The sequence below is a fragment of the Lygodium microphyllum genome, chromosome 20, assembly GCF_053477565.2.
Source record: "Lygodium microphyllum isolate KBCC chromosome 20, Lygodium_microphyllum_v1.1.10, whole genome shotgun sequence".
In the NCBI taxonomy this organism is placed as follows: domain Eukaryota; kingdom Viridiplantae; phylum Streptophyta; class Polypodiopsida; order Schizaeales; family Lygodiaceae; genus Lygodium; species Lygodium microphyllum.
Genome location: NC_141154.1, coordinates 94,887,977 through 94,908,648, shown reverse-complemented (window position 1 = coordinate 94,908,648; position 20,672 = coordinate 94,887,977). Strand labels below are relative to the sequence as shown.

Genomic DNA, 20,672 nt, shown 5'->3' with positions numbered 1-20,672 from the left:
TCCCCAAATTTTCCAAGTCATGCGTGCACTAATTTAAGTGAAATTGAAAGAATTTCACTAAAAATGTGAAAAGCCCCAAAAATCCCGGGCAAATGTGCACCGACTTTGCAATTTCTGAGTCAGATTGTCCAATTCTGTGTTGAGATCCCCAAATTCGGGAAAAGCCCCAAATTTCTGGGCCCAAACCTGCATAGATTTGCGCCCTGTGCTTGCGTGCACGAACACCCAGCAAGGGGAGAGATAAAAAGAGATTTGGTAGAAATAGAATTTCTGATTTTTTAAAGAAAATTACCGGGGGGGGGGGGCATTGACCCGTAGGGCGGGTCGCATGACCTATCACGCCTGCCAGACGGCCGCCTGCTGGATACCCGTCAGTTGCTGCCTGTAGTGTGGTCGCTGTGCAGCGCGCCTACAGTCCTGTCAGCTTGCCTGCCCATCGACTTGGCCCTGGTCTGGTCGCTGCCCGCTGGTCTTCAGCATGATGTTGGTTCCCTAGTTGATGGACCCGTCACGCACTTGAAAGCTGTCGTCTCGTCGGCAGCCTAAACCTGTCGACTGGTGCTGCCTGCTGTTCCTGCTCGACTTCCCTACAGACGTCGTTTACCGCTTGACTACTTGGCATTGTTGGTCTTGTGCTCGACCTGCTCGCTTCACTTATCGAGTGGACTTCTGTCAGTCCTGCGACCTACACTCCTTGGAAACGCGAACCTTGTAACCACCGCTCTGATACCAGTTTAAAGGAGTTGATGAGGCTTGAAGATAGAGGTAGACAGGCCTTACGCTCTGAGAGAGAGAGAGAGAGTGCGAGTTAGCAGAGTAGAGAGTGAACACGTTTTTCGGTACAATGATGAGTGTACCACTTTAGGTTTTAGATAGATATATGTATGAAAGTACAATGTGCTAAGGGTGTGTTTACACCCGTGCACATATAAAAGGCACGATGGCCCTTTATTCCTAACAATTTGCTATCCATGAAATTTGGCTGTGATTTGCTCAGAATGGTTGGGAAATGCTGAGATCTCTTTAGAAGGGGTTGGAGAAGGTGAAGGAAAGCCAAGATGAGAGAGGGATCTAATTTTCTTTGGAGAAAACCCTAAAAGATCCTTGTTGCTTGCTCTACCTTGCATTTATTGGTTTCACTGCGAGGCATTTCCAAAATGTTGTTACTTGACCAACAATGCTGTTGCGAGCCTCTGGAAGGTGTCTCCAAACTGTCCTCTGCGTGTTAAGGTTCCCAAATCTTCTGAGCAAATTGTTGTGCTTTGATCACAAAATGGACCAGTAGCTCCCTCTCTTTCTCTTTCTCCTCCAAGCTGTAAACTAATTGAGTGATTGAGATTGTAGTACGGGGGAGTATCTAAAACAGAAAAAACAAAAACAAGAAAAATTAGAGTTTCAGCCAAATTTTAGAAACATGGAAACAACATTTTGGTGTGTACACTAAAATAAATATGTTATTACATGGATATTAAATATTCCACAAAACATGTATCCAAATTTTATACAAAACTTTTGAGTCTTCATGTTATATTATCGAAATCATGATTCATTATATGTGTCATGAGTGAAGACTCATTGGTTAAGATAGTTTAACACAATTAAGACAGTTTTCAAAACTTTAAATAACAAAATAAGTTATAATATATGACTCATGAATCATCTAAAGATTGATATTAAGAACGGTGCAACCAAGATGCACAATAAGTACAATCAAGATACATGCAATTATATGATGTGAATAATATGTCCAAAGTCCAGTGAGCACTGAGTATGAGCAACTATTGAGTAATAACCATCAACATCAATGGATAATCATGATATCATCATGTGTATGTGACGTGTAATGCTATTGGTGATTGGTAACTAGCAACTGCAATGCTAAACTAACTTGTGAGTCATGACTCGTTTGGATTTTGAGGGTCCATGGACTATCTCCTCATTTGACTTTGAGGATCCTTGTATGCCTTGATTGGATTGAGGTGCCTCCAAAACAGATTTAGCACCATGATAAGGTAATGCCAAATAGGAATTTGTAAAGAAGTTAAGAAATAAAAAAAGGTTGAAGAAAAGGAGGAAGAAGAGGAGGAGGGACAAGGATAAAGGAGGAGAAGGGCGGAAGAAGAACTTAGAAAAAAAGAAGGAAGGAGAAGAATCTAGAAGGAGAACGGAAGAAGAAGGAGAAGGAAAGAAGGAAGGAAGGAAGAAAGGGAGGAGGAGGAGGAGGAGGAGATGGTGGTGGTGGTGGTGGAGTCAAGAGCTGCAAGTGGTAATGTGCTTGAGCAAGAGGAGGAGACAGTTACGCAGAAGACGGGCGAAAATGAAAACTGGTTTGCCCATTTGCTGTAGGGTGCTGAAACGGTAATTTTCCCATTCTCGTTGTTTAGTGAGCGGTGATCAAAGACAAGCCCTTCTCACAACCCGTAAATGCGACGATAAGGAGTGCTGATTAGGGAATTGACTTTGTCGAAGAACAACTGAAAACGAAAAAAATTTCAATGTTTCACAAATGCAACTCAACCAACACATGAACACAAATGACCAATCCAATTGGCAGCCTCCCAGACAGGTTAGCCTCCAAGCATAACTCCAATCTTCATGGAAACACTTAGGCAATGTGTCTCCCCCAACTGCGCCTTCTTCCCCAAGACTAGTAGCCCATGAGTAGTGCACCTTCATAGGCAATTCTATGTTCTTTTCTTTGTCGCCTTCAGTAATGTCAGAAAGTTTTAAATCTTCAAATCAATCCCTTGAAAAGCCGCCGTCGCATCCACAAAAAAAAAGAATCGTAATGCCCATGCATATGAGTGATGCAATCCATGTAATTCATCATTGATGTTACTTATCAGAACAGAAATTGCAGCCTTCGTGTCAACCTTACGCTTTGTATTGCAGGCATAGCATTTGTGTGGCTGAAGAGAGGGCCAGGGCCATAGTTTGCGGCTCATTCAAGTGTTGCCAAGTATTCCTACTAGTTCTTAGATGCTCTTTGACATTCTTTGATCGAGTTAATTGGGTTTGTTTAGCTCTTAAGCAAGAAACTTGAGCTTCAAGAACAGCCATTCGCGACAAAATTTGAACACTCATTAGTGACACGCTCTCTTTCTTGTGGAGCTGTAGCCTTTGCTTCTACTTCTTGCAATCTAGTATTCAATGCATGCTCAACCCCACTCCCTGCTTCTGCTCGCAAGGTGGTTGATTCTCGAATCGCTTTTATTTGGCGTAGTAAGAGCCTTGTTGTTTCCGGCACACTTGCAACAAGCTCTTCATATTGCAAGTCTGCAACTTGACAATGCTTTTCAAGGTCTTCAATATCTTGTTGCAACGTATCTTTATGAGAAGCTAGAATCATGCTCTGCCATGAAAATACTCTCGTCATTCTCGTCTCACCAAACCATGGCATCACAGGTTAAAATCTTGCGGACCTCATCATTTCGTGTCAAATCTTTGCAAGCTGCATTTGTATGAAAGAAAAGATTGCAGGTTGATGGATTTGGAGACTGAGGGGAAGCCTTATCCGAAGTGCAATTCTAAGAGACTTGAAGCCAAATATTTGACATCACAGGAAAATATAAAATATAGAGAGGCAAGGAAACTTGTCTTGTCATTCTCAGGAAGTGCTTGAAGCACATCTTCTTCAATCATAATTGGCTTCCTGTGATTCTTTGCGCTTTGAACAACTTTGATAACTTCGGTCTCCTTAATTTCAAAATCATAATACTCAAAAACACAACCTAAGCAATTTAAGTTCTCCCCAATGATTATCTGGCGATGACCATCTTCATGACAAATCCACATTATAAATCATTTTGATACTCTTTGGAAATCCAACTAGCCTTTTACCATTCACCATCATATCTTTGATTCTTCTAAGTACGATAATTTTCAGCAAGGCTTGCAACCTCAGGAATCCATATGTCTCTTCATTGAGCAAAAAGCACCAAAAAAACCTGTCATATGATGAAAAACGTCGCTAGACTACAAAGATTCTTTGCTCCATTTCTGCTCCCAAGTAAGTAGGAGTATGCTTTGAAAACATCTTTGCCCTTGAAGAACAATTGCAACATCCAAGTTTTGGTCGTGATCTCGAATAATTGCAAATGTAGCATTAGTCGCATTGCAAAGCTCATGTCCATGATTCAACACTATCTTTGCCTTTCCATTTTTTGAACCAATCTAGAATTCTTTATTGCCCTCTTTCAAACCATTAAGAATCTCCACCATTAAGAATTCAAGCCAAATTGAAATCTCCATCATAATTCTTCACTTGCATTCTTTCATAAACTCCAATATGGTGTACACATTCTTTAAGTCTTCGGAAACGTTTTTATTACTTCAGATGTTCTTGCCTTTGTTCATGCATTGTGTCCTAGCAAGAATGTGCTTTCAAAGATAAACTCTGTGTATAATCATACATGATTTGATAAGAGATGCAAGATGGGATCCATGCTATACCATCAAACAAGTGATGCTCCACACAAAAAAAATGTATGCACTAGAACAAAATAGTGTCTAGCCTATCTACATATGCCCATGTGTCAAGTAAAATGCAAATACAGTTCCTTAATTACTTTAGATCCTTAACCATGGAAAATGCCTATCTACAGGTCCTTGTGATGTTGACCAAGAAAACAACCCATTTCATAATTGAAGGTGTTCTTCACGACCCTCAAACTCACCTAACCACCTTTTCCACTCAACCAGAGATTTCTATTTAAGTGATGAATATCCCAACTCTCATGTGTGCAAGAAACAATGCGTGCACTATAAAAGGTGCTCTCTTAGGTGCGCGTGCATCTAAGATTTATTGCACATAGTTGCATCGGGCATCGTGTCATACTAGTGCTCAACAATGGTGCAAAATGTGCATTAATCCAACCCATGGCATGGAAGTAATTGATAAGATTAAGAGATGACCTCCAAGTGCAGTGGTGTAGCGTGAAGTGCTCGTGAATCCATAATCCATGTGATGTGCAAAAGTATCGGCAATAAATCATACGCGTTCTAAAATGGTTGCCAGCTACTAGCAAACACTAGCTCCAATCTATTCGGAATACTCCAATCTTGACCAAGGCTATCAAGTTCTTAAACTAAAAAAATCCAAATAAAATAACAAAAAACAATTTCTAAGCTAGATAAATATAGAAAATCCAACCACGAAACGACAAAACAAATAGCCACGTAAACAACTAAGCTAACAAAAATCCAACCTATCTATAGTTTTTCTAGGGGTTTTTAGTTTTTGCAAAAAACTCTCGACACCATTTCGGTCCAAAATGGCCATTCCATTATGGGTCCCTTGAGATACGGTTTTGGGGTACTATGACTGACATCTAGCCCCCAAAAACGTTTTCTCAGTTTGTATGGGCATTTTTGCCAAGTGGTAGTCTTTTGAACCAAATTTTGAGCAATATTTAGCCAGTTCTTTTGAACTTGCCCAAAATTAAATGTGCCCATTCATAATTAAATTGGATAGGCTATTTGCAACCTAGAGTAGTTCGCAACCTCTCTTGATCCTTAGATTGGCATTAATTAATTAATGCTTGTCCCTAGTGTCACTAGTGATATTTATTGGCCAAACAACTGCCGTAGGGTCATAATTGACGTAAATTGACCATCAAAATCTAGTTGGCATAACTTATCATAACTTTTGCCTTTGACACCCACTGCATGCTTGGGGTCATTGACATGTTACCATGAAATAACTGCCATATGCATCACATGCGTTGAACAACCTTGCACATTTGATTAATAACTTAATCAAATGTTATCGGCAAGGTTAAAGTATCTCTATCTTAGACATATTTCCAATATTCTCACTATCAACTTTATCCTTAGTAAGAACTAAGTACACTGAAATATGATTTTTCATTACTTTAGAAATGGCAACTATAGATACAACGGGGGCAGATTTTCCTTTATCTTTATATCGAGTGTGAGTGTCTTTCCCTTATGTTGAATATTGATCTCTTGTGCATGAGAATCAATCACCACATGCATATTGTGACACCATGGTATTCCAAGAAATACATGACAACCTTCAAGTGGAGCAATGAAGAACTCTTCACTATCCACATATCCCTATATATTCAATCGGCACTTTCATTGACGCTTTTCAATGAGTTGTGTGATAGGCTTTGCATGGCACTATCCAACTTCCCCCATAGGTTCCATCTCATCCTCTCTGATTCCTAGATGGGCTACCATGTCTATAGGGATGAAGTTGGCTCGTGTACCATTATCAAAGAAAAGCAATGCATGCTGATCCCTAATTTTGCTCTGTGCTGTGTACAAATCGGTAGCATCATCATTGGGCTGATCACTAATAACATTGGCACCAATACCACTAATGTTTTGGGTTTTTTTTCCTTAGGATCTCCTTGATTTTCTGATTTTCCAGCTTGCTGCCTATTGGGACAATCCCTTGCAATGTGACTCTCTTGTTCTCAAATGAAACATTTATTTGCAAGCATCAATCCCTTACGCTGTGCCAATGTTTTCGAGCCCTTTCTTTGCCATTTTGACCTATTTTCAGGCTGATTTTCAGATTTGCCCCTTTTCTCCGCCTTAAACAACTTTTTACTAGGCTTTTCCCTACTCTCTGTAGAAGAAGACTTCTTCTTGCCCTTGTTGTCCTTCGGAGTTTTCAAAAATTGGGCACACTGAGGATTCTTTGTCAATTTTGCAAAGAGATTTGTTGCTGTCCTCATCTGATTCTTGAATTGGTCATTAGTCATTAATCTCATTATGCCTTAAAAGGCTTTGCATCTTGCCCAACATCAACATTTTCAGCTTGCTGTCTATGGTTTGGACCTTGTCCAAGATTAGGCATTGCATTTTTTTCTTCCCCATGTGAGTGTTCCATATTGAGAGGCATCATCATTGCTTGATTCCATCTCACTATATGAAGACATATTGCTGTAATTTCTCAACTGAGAGCAAAAATTAGCACTAGCACAAAGCTTTGGCTTGCAATTAGGTGCCGTGGGCCCACCAACTCAAGGGATTGAGTGGTGTTTGGGCAATCGAATCATGAAATCGGCTTTCCTTCTCAAAGAGGGTGGTACAACTTGATCAAACGCTTAAATACAGTAATTAATAAATGAGCATAAACTGAAATGCACACATTACCTTATTAATGTTGAACAATGGAGACTCGGGTGGTTCCAAAAGTGGTATCCATTTCGGTATTTCTTTAACTTTAATTGCTGATGATTTGAGTACAAGTTGAGATTTCATAATCTTCTTTGCCGATCCAAAAGTCTCTTGCTATACAAACAATTAGCAAGCAATTTGGGCCAATTGTCTCTCGATTTTCACCCAAGACTTGCATTAATAGAACCACCAATTGGCCAATTGTTGTCCCAATTTACAATGGATGACTTCGCATCTAAAATCCTTGCCGATTCTACGAAATTTAGGTGCTGATTTCATTGTATGATGGCTTCTCTTGTTGGCACGGGTCCCAAGGTAGTTGCTAAACCCTAATTTTTGCAAAAATTTAGGGTTTACATTAAAGATCCTTGGGATCTTTGCTGTTCACAAAATTTGGCTAAGATTTGCTCAAAATGGTTGGAAAATGCTAAGATCTCCCAAGAAGAGGTTGGAGAAGGTGAGAGAAAGCCAAGATGAGAGAGAGATCTGTTTTTCTTCACGAGAAAATCCTAAAATCTACTTGCTATTAGCTCCAGCTTGAATTTACTATCACCTACTAGCAAGCATCTTCAAAATGTTGTTACCTGAACAACAATGTTGTTGCTAGCCCTTGGAAGGTGTATCCATGCGGTCCTTTTCATGAGGACATGTATTTTTGAAACCTCACTTAACATGTGCATTAATTTTTAATCACATGGTTAAGTAAATGTTGCACATGTGAGGTGTAATCGGGGTTAGAGTAAATTTACGAGCTCAGGACCCGAGAAAATCACAAGATGTCAATGGCAAAAATTGCTATAAGTTATGCCACACAAGTACTTGGTGGTATTTCAGTTGTTGGCTTACGTCATTCATTTGGCCATAAGTGTCAGTTGGTGACACTAGGGAAGTGGTGTTTAATGGTACCTAAGGCCAATTTGATGGTCAAAGATGGCGCAAAGATACTCGAGAATGGAAGTTGCCTAGCCAATTTAATTATTGGCTAGTCAGATTATTATTCAAGGCACCAAAATAATTATTAGATTAATTTTTAATATTTAAAATTAATATTTAATTATGGATAATATTAGAAAAAACATTTGGAAAGGTTGCCACTTGTCAAAAATGCCCATGCAATATTGAAAAACGTCTTTAGAGGTTGGAGAGAGGCATTTTTAGTGTATTCAACCTGCAAGAGAGAGGGAGGAGATGTTGTTGGTTTGATTTGCAGCCATTGGAGGACCTTTTGAGGCAGCCAAGGGCAAGAAAGATCAATCAACAGCAGGTGATAGTATTTACACACTATTGAGATAGGGCAGTAGCAATAAATGACAAATGTGTTAGAATTTGCTGATTCTATGGGCAGCACCCAATGTTATTTGTGTGGTGTGGACACTTATTAAAGTGTCAATGTAAGGTGTGTATACCTAGTGTCTTAGAAACTTAAAAGTAGTGACACTAGGCTCTAGAGTAAAATAAACCTAACTCTAGTTAGTTGGTGGAAGGCTGGTTAGGTCAACCCTTGACTTAAACATAAGTTGTACTTTCACTCTATCTTTTATTCTAGCAAGTACACTCTTCTCTTTTTGCTTTAGCTCACTCTCTTGTTGTCATTGTCTCTCCCCTCTCTCTCTCTCCATAGCTGGCTGCCATTTTCCAACATGTGGTATCAGAGCAACTCGTACATGCGGATTCCGTTCAGCAGCCATCAGCGGCGGGTGCCATCCTGCCCAAGGTCCTACTGCTGCCAGCTTGGTTCTCAGCTTGAGGAAGAGTTTTCAGCTGCTGTGAGGTGCTGTTGAAGTGGAGGAGCTGTAGCTGAGCTGTCTCTTGTCTACTCCAGATCTGTCCAGTTCAGCCATCAGCTCCAAATCTGTTCATTTGCTGCAGATCTGTCCAGCTCAGTCATCTGCTCTAGATCTGCTGTTTTCAGCCTGCGCGCAGCCTTGAATGCAGTCCCACATGCAGCCTTGCACACAGCCTGAGAGCTGCTGTTTTGGAAGAGCTGCTGCTGTTTTCAGCTCTGCTTGCCATTTTCTCAGCTTTGGCCGCCATTTTCTCAGTCCTGTATTTCTGCAAACCCTAAGAAGTGCAAAAACCCAAATTTTCAGATTTGGGGTTTTCTCAAAATTTTTGGAATTTCCAATCTATTTCAGCCATCTCTTCTCGAATCTCAGCTTGTGTTGCCCAAAAATTTGGGGCTTTTGCTAATTTTTGCTCCCAAAGTTTGAATTAACAACGAATTCAAAGAAATTTCTCAATTTCTTGAACATTCCCACTAAAAATTTGGGGCTTTTGCTTGATTGGAGGCCCTTTGCGCAAATTGTTACCAAACTCATAGACATTGCACAATTTTTTCCACATTGGCTCAAGAAAATTAGGGGCTTTTCAGTCTTTTGGATTCGGCACGTATCACGAGGTAGATCTCAGTTGTTCACTGTTGACATGCATCCCGAGGCGACATTTTTGCAGAAATTCTAGTTGTAAGGTACAAATTTCTTCAATTTCTTTGAAATTTTAGAAAGAAATTTGGGGCTTTCACCCAACAAGTACTCCGAGGCAAGCAACAAGTAGTACAACAGCATTTAATTGCTGTTACAGTCAGATTGGGTAGAAAATTCAATAAATTTCGGTAAGAATTAGCATTAAGTTGTATTTTGAACTTTTGTGGGTACACATTTTGAGGCGGGTGTGGTATAGCAGTATAGTGCTGTAATTTATTGGCTGAGTGTTGATTTGGGTGGCATTGTGTACGCTTTGGCATTTGAGTGATAGTTTGATACTTGTTTGTTAATCCTGTGGGGGATTTTGGTACTCTGAGGAGTATACTCTACACATTAGCATTTAAGTATTTGGATGCAAATTTTTGTCTATCGTTGACAACATGACACGTGAGGGGAATAGTGATCAGAGCAACATCCTTGGTGTCCTCACTTGGGAGGACAAACTTGATGGCTCAAACTAGTCTCTGTGGAGTTTTATGGTTGGTCACCTTTTTGTGGCGAAGGACCTGTGGGACTATGCTACAGGAGATTTGCAGTGGCCAGGACGTCTTGCACCTTAGATACCTCAGTGTAACGCTCGAGGACAGATCGTTGGTGCTGCTGGTGGTGGTATTTGTGCTACTATTGCTGCTACCCCTCCTCTCCCTCCTACCGAGGATCAGAGGAAATGGGACTTCAAAGATACACATGTATTTTCTTTGATTGCCTTGTCAGTGAAAAGGGCAATTATTCTACACATTCAGTCTTGTAAGACCTCAAAATTAGCATGGGATGTACTTGAGCGTATGTTTGTAGCATGCAATGAGGCTAGGATATCCTATCTTCGCAGAGAGTTGGCCAATGTGACCATGGATGAAGGTGATAGCATGACAGAGCACCTTACTCACATATAGGATTTGCGTGAGCAGCTACTCAATGTTGATGAGGTCATTTAGGATGTTGAATTGGTAAACATCACACTGAACTCTTTTCTAGAGCTATATCTTGATTTACACACCTCTTTGATGTTGTCTTTGGGGGGGGGGGAAGGGGGGCAGCAGTCCCTTACATTTGTGGAGTTGGAAGACCTCTTGTTGTAAGAGGAACAAACTCGGAAGAATGTGGCATTGTGTTTAGGTGATATGGCTATGCTTTCCAAGTTCAAAGGCAAAGGAAAAGTCAAGTAAAATGTAAAAAATCAGCAAAAGGGTGATGTTGGACAGCCATAAAATAAGGTTGTCCAAGACACAAAAACGACTAAAAAGAAGGAAAAATGCCATTATTGCAAGAAGCCTGGTCACTATATCGATGAATACAAAAAGAGATTGGCCAGGCCAAAGAGAAGAGAAAGATCTTTGGTTTGGCTGTCCAAGAAACATCAGCCAATAAATCTACTGATGATGATACTTCAGCCAACTTTGTAGAGGAGAACTGTGCATTTCTCACATGCAGTTATGATTCTTCACTAGCTGATTCAACATTTAATGTTGCTGAAACGCAGCAAACATGGTATTTTGATAGTGGGGCGTCAAAGCACATCACTTCTAGGAAGTGTTTGTTTACCTCTTTGCATTCAGCCCTTGCTAGGAACTGTGTTACATGTGCGAACAACAGCAGTTATGATGTATGTGGCATTGGGATAGTCACTATTACTGCTGCAGATGGTTGTGATTTCATGCTTCTAGATGTCTTGTTTGTACCTGGCATTACAAAGAACTTGTTGCCTATCTCTGCTTTTAATAAGCATGTCTTTCAGGTCATCTTTGAGGATGACATATGCATTGTTAGAGACAGAGAGATGGATTATGCACTTAGGCTGTTTGGCACCTTGTATAAGGGTCTATTTTTGTTGGATACATATAATAGACAGTCTCATGATGCTTTAGCAGTCACTACTCTTTCGCTCGCTATGCAAAATGCGAAGCTATGGCTTACTCGCCTTGGACACATGAGCTTTGGAAGTTTGATGACCCTTTAAAGGTGTCATGACTCATATGATAGATACATTGTCTCCAGTGAAGACTCCACCTCCTCATGCAAGATGCATAGGTTTGCCTTAAAAAAGGATGGTGCAGTGTGTCGTGTTCGAAAAATGCAGCTTATTCACTCTGATGTTTGTGGTCCTATGAGGATACGTGCACTTGGAGGTCATCAGTACTTTGTTACATCTATTGATGACTACTCTGGATATACATGGGTGTATGGACTGAAAACAAAATTTGATGTGTTCATGTATTTCAAACATCTTGTTGCAAAGCTTGAAGTTGAAACTGACTTAAAAGTGTAGACACTTCGCACAGATAGAGGAGGGGGGAGTACATGTCTCATGCTTTTGAGACATATTTGCTTGATCATGGCATTACGCATCAAGCCACTATTAGAATGACTCCTTAGCAAAATGGTGTTGTTGAAAGGAAGAATCGGACTCTTATGGAGATGACTCGTTGTATGCTAAAAAGCAAGGGGCTACCTCATAATTTTTGGCTAGAAGGCCTTCAGTGTGCAAATCATGTGTTGAATCGTGCATCCACTAAGGCACTGAAGACAATCACACCGTTCGAAGCTTGGCATGGCAAGAAACCCAAAGTAGACTACTTTTGGGTGTTTGGTTGCATAGCCTATGCACATGTTCCGAAAGAGCTTCATGGGAAGCTTGATGGCAAGGCTGTAAAATGGATATTTATTGGCTACAGTTCGGAGAGCAAGGGCTATCGCTTGTATGACCCACGCACGAAGAAAGTCTTTGTCAGCAAGGATGTCCTATTTGCTGAAAATGTTGCATTTTCACATGATCAGTTTCAAATGCCAGTCACCCATGACATTGGTGATGTGTTTGAGGGTCTTTTGCCACTTACTTTGGAGTCTATGCCTGGTGTAAATGGCAGGACAATACTTAATACAACAAGCTGTTGCTGCACCATATGCTCCTGAACAGCAGGGTATCAATGATGGTTTGCCACATGTAGTGGAAGAAGCAGAACAACATGAAAGGGCTGCTGTAAATGCAGCCAAAATAGTCCCAAGATGGCTGTTACAGACTCTCTAGGAGAGTAAAATGGATGCTCTTATACCTCAACGCACTAGAAGGGTTGCCAGAAATACAGCAAATGATGTAGGGGGGGCACATTTGATTGATTTTATGGAACTAGATGATTGTGATGAGCATGTGTTTATGAGCTTGCTATTGGATGATGATGAGCCTACTTCCTTGGATGAAGCTCAACAAGATGTACATTGGATGCAGGCCATGCAGGATGAGTTAGACTCTATTGCCACTAACTCTACATGGGATCTTGTGGATTTACCACCTGGCAAGAAGGCCATTGGCACAAAATGGGTTTTTAAACTCAAATGCAAGGCTGATGGTACAATTGACAGGTACAAAGCACGGTTGGTAGCAAAAGGCTATGTACAGAAGAAGGGCATAGATTATGAAGAAACTTTTGCTCCTACATCTTGTATGAGTATAATGAGATGTGTGATTGCTATGGCCGCAAATTATGGCCGGAAAGTACATCAATTGGACATTAAAACAACATTCTTGAATGGGGATTTGCATGAGGATGTTTATATGTCACAACCTCCAGGGTTTGTGGTTAGGGGGAAAGAGCACATGGTATGCAAGCTGCATAAAGCTCTTTATGGTCTCAAACAGGCTCCTCGTGCATGGTACTCCAAAATTGATGCTTATTTGGCTAGCAAAGGGTTCAAAAATAGTCCAACTGCTCCCACTCTATACATTAAGAATGAGGGGGGGAACTTGCTGATTATCATTGTTTATGTAGATGACATGCTACTCACTGGATCTATAGAAGAAAAAATTGCAGATTTTAAGACTGAATTGAAACATGCATTTGCTATGTGAGGTATGGGAGCTATACTATTATTTGGGGATTCAGTTCACCCAAAATCAGCATGGTATCATCATGTCATAGTCACAATATATGGATAAGTTGTTATGTAGGTTTAGTATGCAAGATTGCAAACCTATGTGCACTCCTATGGACCTAGGCTTAAAGCTGTCTATGCATGATGGTGAAGAGATGTTTGATGTTGCAATTTACAGCTAGGCTGTTGGCTGTCTTATTTATCTTTGTAACACACACCCTGACATTTAGTATGCAGTATCTCAAGTGAGTAGGTATATGCACAGCCCACAGACCATACATTGGCAAGCTGTTAAGCAGATCTTTAGATATGTGCAAGGTACTCAGTTACATGCATTATTATTTCCTAGGAGGGAAGACTTGCACTTACAGGCTTACAGTGATTTAGATTGGGCTAGTGGTGTAGACACTAGGCAGTCTACTAGTGGACACTGTTTCTTTCTAGGCTGTTCATGCATTTCATGGCTAAACAAGAAACAATCTACAGTGGCTACCTTGTCTTGTGAGGCTGAGTACAGGGCAGCCTTCACGGCAACAATGGAATGTGTATGGTTGCGCAGATTGTTGGCTGATCTATATTTACCATTGGAGGGTCCTACACCCATTCTTTCTGATAGTCAAAGTGCTATTGCAGTAGCACGAAATCTTGTGTTTCATACTTGCACGAAACACATAGAGGTGCATTACCATTATGTCAGAGAGAGATGCTATGCAGGAGAGATTAGCTTGATGTATGTACCCACACAGAAAAATGTTGCAGACATTTTCACCAAGGCACTACCATGCAAGAAGTTTTAGGCTTTTCGAAAGTCCTTAAACTTGTTATCCTTTGGTGATTGATCATTCTTGTACTTCATCACATTAGCACTGTAGGGGGGTGTTAGAATTTGCTGATTCTATGGGCAGTACCCAATGTAATTTGTGTGGTGTGGACACTTATTAAAGTGTCAATGTAAGGTGTTAAACCTAACTCTAGTTAGTTGGTGGAAGGCTAGTTAGGCCAACCCTTGACCTAAACATAAGTTGTACTTTCACTCTATCTTTCATTCTAGCAAGTACACTTCTCTTTTTGCTTCAGCTAACTCTCTTGCTGTCATTGTCTCTCCTCTCTCTCTCTATAGCTGGCTGCCATTTTCCAACATAATTTTCTTCAGTTCTTTGCATCTACAAGCTGTTGAGACAGGGCAGCAGAAGTAAATGACAGATTTTCTTCAGTTCTTCGCAAAGAAAGTCTGAATTTTCTCTCTCCTCAGCATTCTCTCTCATCTCCTGGCCTTTCTATAGCCTTGCTCCTAAGATTACAGCATTGAGATCACCAAAGATCGAGAAATTTCAGATTCTTTGCTGTAAACCCTAATCTACAGAAATCAAGGTTTAGCAGCAGTCTCGAGAAGCATGCTAGAAATTGGAAACTCCAAGACTTGGATTCAACAAGGTTGAAGCTGTTTTTAGCCTATCCAAGTGGAGGGACCGGCAAATAATTGAATTTGGGGCATTATCCATCTCCATCAATGTAGGTGAAGGCCAATTGACTGTCCGAATCAAGGGGCAAATTAGATTAAAGACTTGCTGGTCATTTTGGATAGCAAGGGGAGTTGGAATACCGAAAGGGATTGGGAGAATCCCATTGCACATCTTCTTCTTCTTCAATTAAGTTAAATGAATACCAAAAGGGGTGCTAGTTTTGGGGCCAACAGGGTGTCCAATGTCCAAGATTATATGGTAAAGTATGCATTTCATTTTTGTGAATTTGTTAATTGCTGTAAATAGTGCTTAATAAATTATTTATCACCCTGTTCGAGGAGGAAGGTTGGTTACACCCTTGCCTATTGAGGCCCCTAGATTTCTGTCTTTTGCAACAAATTGCTGTTCATTGATCAGAAAATGGACTAGCAAGTCCCTCTCTTTCTCCCCCAGACTATAAACTAACTAAATGGTTGAGACCTAGTCCCCAAAAACGTTTTCTCAGTTTGCATAGGCATTTTTGCCAAGTGGCAGCCTTCTGAATTGATTTTTGAGTATTATCTAGCCATTTAATTAATTTTAAAAATTAAATAATCGTGAAAATTAATTTGAGCCCTTTTAACCTTACCCAAAATTAAATGTGCCCATCCATAAATTAAATTGGCTAGGCCATTTGCAACTTGGAGTGGTCCCCAATCTTTGTTGACCCTTAGATTGGCATTAATTAATTAATTAATGTTAGTCCCCAGTGTCACCATTGACATTTATTAACGAAATAATTGTCCTAGGGTCAAAATTGACACAAATTGACCACCAAAACCCAGTTGGCATAACTTATCACAACTTTTGCCTTTGACCCCCAGTGCATCCTTGGGGTCCTTAACTTGTTACAATGAAATAACTGCCATGTGTATCACATGTGTTAAACAACCTTGCACATTTGCTTAATAACTTCATCAAATGTTATCTGCAAGATTAAAGCATCTCAAAATCTCATATCCTTGTGAGACTAACCACTGGGATTAGGGGCACTACATGCTCATGCTATCGAGCATTCATGATTTGCCGTAAACTCGCTAGGAGGAGATTATAATCAGATCTACAAATTTCTAAAGGAGACTAAGGCATTGCTGTTCACAACAAATTTTTCCTTTAAGAGCTAGGAGGAGATCACAATTAGATCTAGAAATCATGAAAGGAGACTAAGACCATGCTGGTCACAGTGATTCTTGCCTTTAATAGGAATGCAGATGTAATTTGCGCAACAGTTCTGCTGACTGACTAAAATTCGTTTTGCTCAACAGCTTTGCTGACTCGCTCTAATTTGTTTTGCCAACATCATCAAGTAATTTTTGCTGTCCCTTAGGCCTCCATTAAATGTCCAGCTTGTCAGCTGCCTAATGAAATGACTATTTCCCTGACTACTAACTGCTGACTGCTGTGTTGCCTGCAACCTGCTGGCTGCTATGTTTGCTCGTGTGTCTAGCCAGCCCCAGCCATGTGGCATGCTGCCGGTCACTCTGGTCGCCTGCCAACCATGTATATGGGTGTTACAACACGTGTGGTGTATGACCAACAAAGATCTGGATTAAGTGGTGCTCAAGTGTATTACAATGACAAAACATATGACAAGTTAAACACACCACTTAAGACATCTGAGACAAAAGCAGAAACAGCATATGAAACTAGACAAGGTAGCTTAAACAGTCTTGACCTAGCTGTAAATAAGGAACTCCATTATCTGGATGGTTACACTATCCCTGTAAATGAGGAACTCTTATATCTTGATGGTCGCACTATTCCTGTTTCTGTTTTTCCATCTCATATTCTAAGGAAGCGCTAACAACCAACTGTCATGGACTTTCATGGGTGGTTCATTATCTTGATGTTCACACTATTCCTGTAAATGAGGAACTCTTATATCTTGATGGTCACACTATTCCTGTTTCTGTTTTTCCATCTCGTATTCTAAAGATCACCATTGCTTTTCGGATGGAAGTGATAACAACCAACTGTCATGGACTTTCACGGGTGGTTCATTTTTGGCTTCAAGTTCTTGTACTATTACTTGCTCCTCCAACGTATGTTTGTTTGTTGATTATCTTCATGTGCAAACATTAGTCTGATTGCCAACGGATTTCCTGTTTAGTCAAGGTGTTCTATGGAATTTTCGGGAGACCACTAGTTGGCATTGTGCAAGATTGCATAATTTGTGCTCTCTCTCTATATATATATCTGTGTGTGTGTGTGTGGGGGTTGGTGGGTGGTTGGCACCAGCATTCTCTTCTTTCCATTTTTCTGAAATACTTCCAGGTATCTGTATGTGATAGATCCATATGTTATATGATTGATGTGTTCCTTGGGCATTCACATTTGATGGCTTGGTTTGTTTATAATATGCTACACTATATTATGCAGCTTGAAAGCTTGCCTATTATGGTAAGTGGAGTTTGGTCCGAAGATCCAAGCATACAGTTAGAAGCTACTCACCAGTTCAGGAAGCTTCTTTCAATAGGTCAGCACACAAAGTGACCTCATTGTGTGACTTTTTTTTGTATTATGCTAAGCACAACTAGAAAGATTTGACATGTTGGGTCCTCTTGTTTATTTCAAGTCAGATTTGGGCAAATCTTTTCACGTTTTTGAAAAGTTTGTACTTCTGTCTGGCAGAGCGCAGTCCTCCAATTGCAGAAGTAATTAATGCAGGTGTGGTTCCACGCTTTGTTGAGTTTCTTCTCCGCAATGACTTTCCCCAGCTACAGGTTTGACTGTTGTATTATTAGGGCTGATTCATCTGTAAATCCAAACAGTCATGTTGTACATTGTGTGTGTCTAATTTTGGTTCATGAACATACTCAGTTTGAGGCTGCATGGGCTTTGACAAACATTGCATCTGGCACCTCAGAGCATACTAAAGTGGTCATAAATCATGGCGCAGTTCCCATTTTTGTGCAGCTACTCAGTTCCCCTGGTGATGATGTCCGAGAACAGGTACAGATCATACTTTTCAATTTCTTTGGACATGCTGCTCCAGTGTCTGAGGGGATATGAAGATGTTTGGGGAACCTGCATGTTGTTGGGCTGTAGCTGTAAGATATTGATGCCTTAATGTTTTATCACAATGATGCCAGGCTGTGTGGGCACTGGGAAATGTTGCTGGTGATTCTCCCACATGTAGGGATTTGGTCCTGAGCCATGGTGCCATGATACCTCTTCTAGGTCAGTTGAATGCAAATGCAAAGATTTCAATGCTTAGAAATGCTACATGGACCCTTTCCAATTTCTGTCGTGGAAAGCCCCCACCGCCTTTTGAACAGGTAGGAATGTGGAGTTGTATAATTCTGGGCTGCAAGCCCTTTGTATTTTGTACTTTCTGGTTGTGACATGGGGCTATTTGTTGCAGACAAAAGTCGCTCTTCCTGCTCTTGAGAGATTGATAGAATCAACTGATGAGGATGTCCTAATAGATGCATGCTGGGCCCTTTCCTACCTCTCTGATGGCACAAATGATAAAATTCAGGCGGTTATAGAAGCTGGTGTTTGCCCGAGGCTTGTTGCATTGCTTCTGTGAGTTCACCTGCACATTCATTAAATGCAATAATATGTATGCTGAAGTCTTCTGACACTGTCTTGGGTTCAGGCATCCATCTCCATCGGTCCTCATCCCTGCGTTACGAACAGTGGGCAATATTGTCACAGGGGATGATGCACAGACACAGGTAATTTTTGCACATCAACCTTTTGAGTGGTTTCCACTGATTTAATGTCACTTACACTTGATTTTGTAACAGTATCTTCTCAACCACAATGTACTTCCCTGCCTTCTAAATTTGCTCACTTACAACCACAAAAGAAGCATAAAAAAGGAAGCATGTTGGACCATATCAAATATAACTGCTGGGAACAAAGAGCAAATTCAGGTATTGTCTATTGTGACAGTTGCACACAGTCTAGAGCAGCCTTTCACCCAAATTATGCTACAACAGTTCTTTCTGTTCTTTGGAGTTCTATAGAAAGAACTCCTGGGAAATGGTGCTTAAGAATCGATTCTATGATTGTCAGGCCGTTATTGATGCAAACATCATCCCTCCTCTTGTATCATTGCTTGGTACAGCAGAATTTGAGATTAAAAAAGAGGCAGCTTGGGCTATATCAAATGCTACATCGGGTGGTACACACGAACAGATAAAGTACTATTGCCAGATGGCAGAAGAGTGCCCTTCACTTCATGTCATATTTGTGGTGACTAAATTTACGTTGCATAATTTTCACCTGTTGCAGGTACCTTATAAGCCAAGGTTGCATCAAGCCATTGTGTGATCTATTGACCTGTTCGGATCCTCGAATTGTGACGGTGTGTTTGGAAGGATTAGAAAACATATTGAGGGTTGGGGAAGCCGAGAAGGACCTTGGTAATACAGGTGGCATCAATTTGTATGCTCAGTATATTGATGAAGCAGAAGGCGTTGAAAAGATTGAGACTTTACAGACCCATGACAATTCTGACATTTATGAGAAGGCAGTGAAGCTCTTGGAAACATACTGGCTGGATGAGGAGGAAGATGAAAACGTTGCTTCTGATAATCAAGCTGCATATAATTTTGGTGGAAATCAGTCTGTTCCCAGTGGAGGATTTCAATTCAGTTGAGTTTTTGAAGGTTTCACCTGGGCTTTAATAACTGGTATGGTTTGCCACACTTGTCGTCTTCTTCTACCTGTCCTTGCCAATAATACAAATCAGTTAGTTATATATTTGGTGTGGGAAGAGTATTTGTCAAGCACCTCAAGTCTTTTTCCATTCTGACTTTGCAGGACTGGGGTTATGTCTGTCCCTGTATCTGGCAAGAGTTGCACAATTGACTCTGCAAGCTGAGTATATATCATACCCTTCTTTTGCTGTGGTTGCTTTTGCAGTGCTATTGCAATTGTGGTTGAACCTGCATCCACAGTCAGATCCTTGCAGTCTCTGCCAGAACTATGAGCTGCTTTAACTTGCCGTTTTGGCACTGCATCTGTATGGCCAAGCCGTATGGGCCAAGTATTTTGGGAAGGTCTCTCCTCAAATCACTGGTTTTATGAGAGATCCATAATTTATTACCTTTCTAGCTGTAGCATCTCTCGTTCAGTTGGAAGAATGTATTAACGCCATATGCAAGCAGCAGAAGTAGCATGGCAAATTTCAAAGAGAGTATGGTACCATAGGTTTTTATCCAGTTGGTCGGGATCAGAGGAGCTCTGTTGAAGGATCATTGGTTACTTTTTATGTGGAGAGCGTGTTAACTTTGGAAGAGTCTTGTCTTCTGCATTGTTTTCCTTTGTGATTCTGCTAAAGGAGCTGATGTTCTATCACAAGTGTATGTAGTTTGCCTGCATATTGTTGAAATTTATTCTTGCACAGCCAACTCTCTGTTTTTTGTCCCAAGAACATTTTTACTTTCAGTCTCTCTTCAAAGTTGATGTGCTGTAGGCTTTTTTGAGTGGCCTGCTGGCCTGCCTTCTCAACAATTCACTCACAAGTTTGCATCACATGTTACATTTTCAAGTCCGCGATCAAATGCAACACAAGAGAACGTATTTTGACCACGAATGCATAGTTCTCTGTAGCAGAATTCAAAGAGTAATAAAACTTCTTCAATCTTGAAGGGTGGCCACACAATCAAAGAATGTTCTAATTCAGTTGAGAAGTGATTTAGACAAATCACCCTGT

General features: G+C 40.6%; 1 protein-coding gene across 1 annotated transcript in view; it reads left to right on the top strand.

Moving 5' to 3' along the window:
• Window positions 1-20,417, top strand: part of LOC148019133 (importin subunit alpha-1-like) — a 29,379-nt gene extending 8,962 nt beyond the window's left edge. The window contains exons 2-11 of the mRNA XM_087660659.1: window positions 17,384-17,480; window positions 17,636-17,727; window positions 17,825-17,956; window positions 18,097-18,282; window positions 18,369-18,532; window positions 18,606-18,684; window positions 18,757-18,885; window positions 19,028-19,155; window positions 19,247-19,647; window positions 19,778-20,417. Coding sequence (XP_087516785.1) covers window positions 17,384-17,480; window positions 17,636-17,727; window positions 17,825-17,956; window positions 18,097-18,282; window positions 18,369-18,532; window positions 18,606-18,684; window positions 18,757-18,885; window positions 19,028-19,155; window positions 19,247-19,613 — 1,374 coding nt within the window. The 3' untranslated portion in view covers window positions 19,614-19,647; window positions 19,778-20,417. The remainder of the gene's footprint in view (window positions 1-17,383; window positions 17,481-17,635; window positions 17,728-17,824; window positions 17,957-18,096; window positions 18,283-18,368; window positions 18,533-18,605; window positions 18,685-18,756; window positions 18,886-19,027; window positions 19,156-19,246; window positions 19,648-19,777) is intronic.
• Window positions 20,418-20,672: the final 255 nt, after the last annotated feature.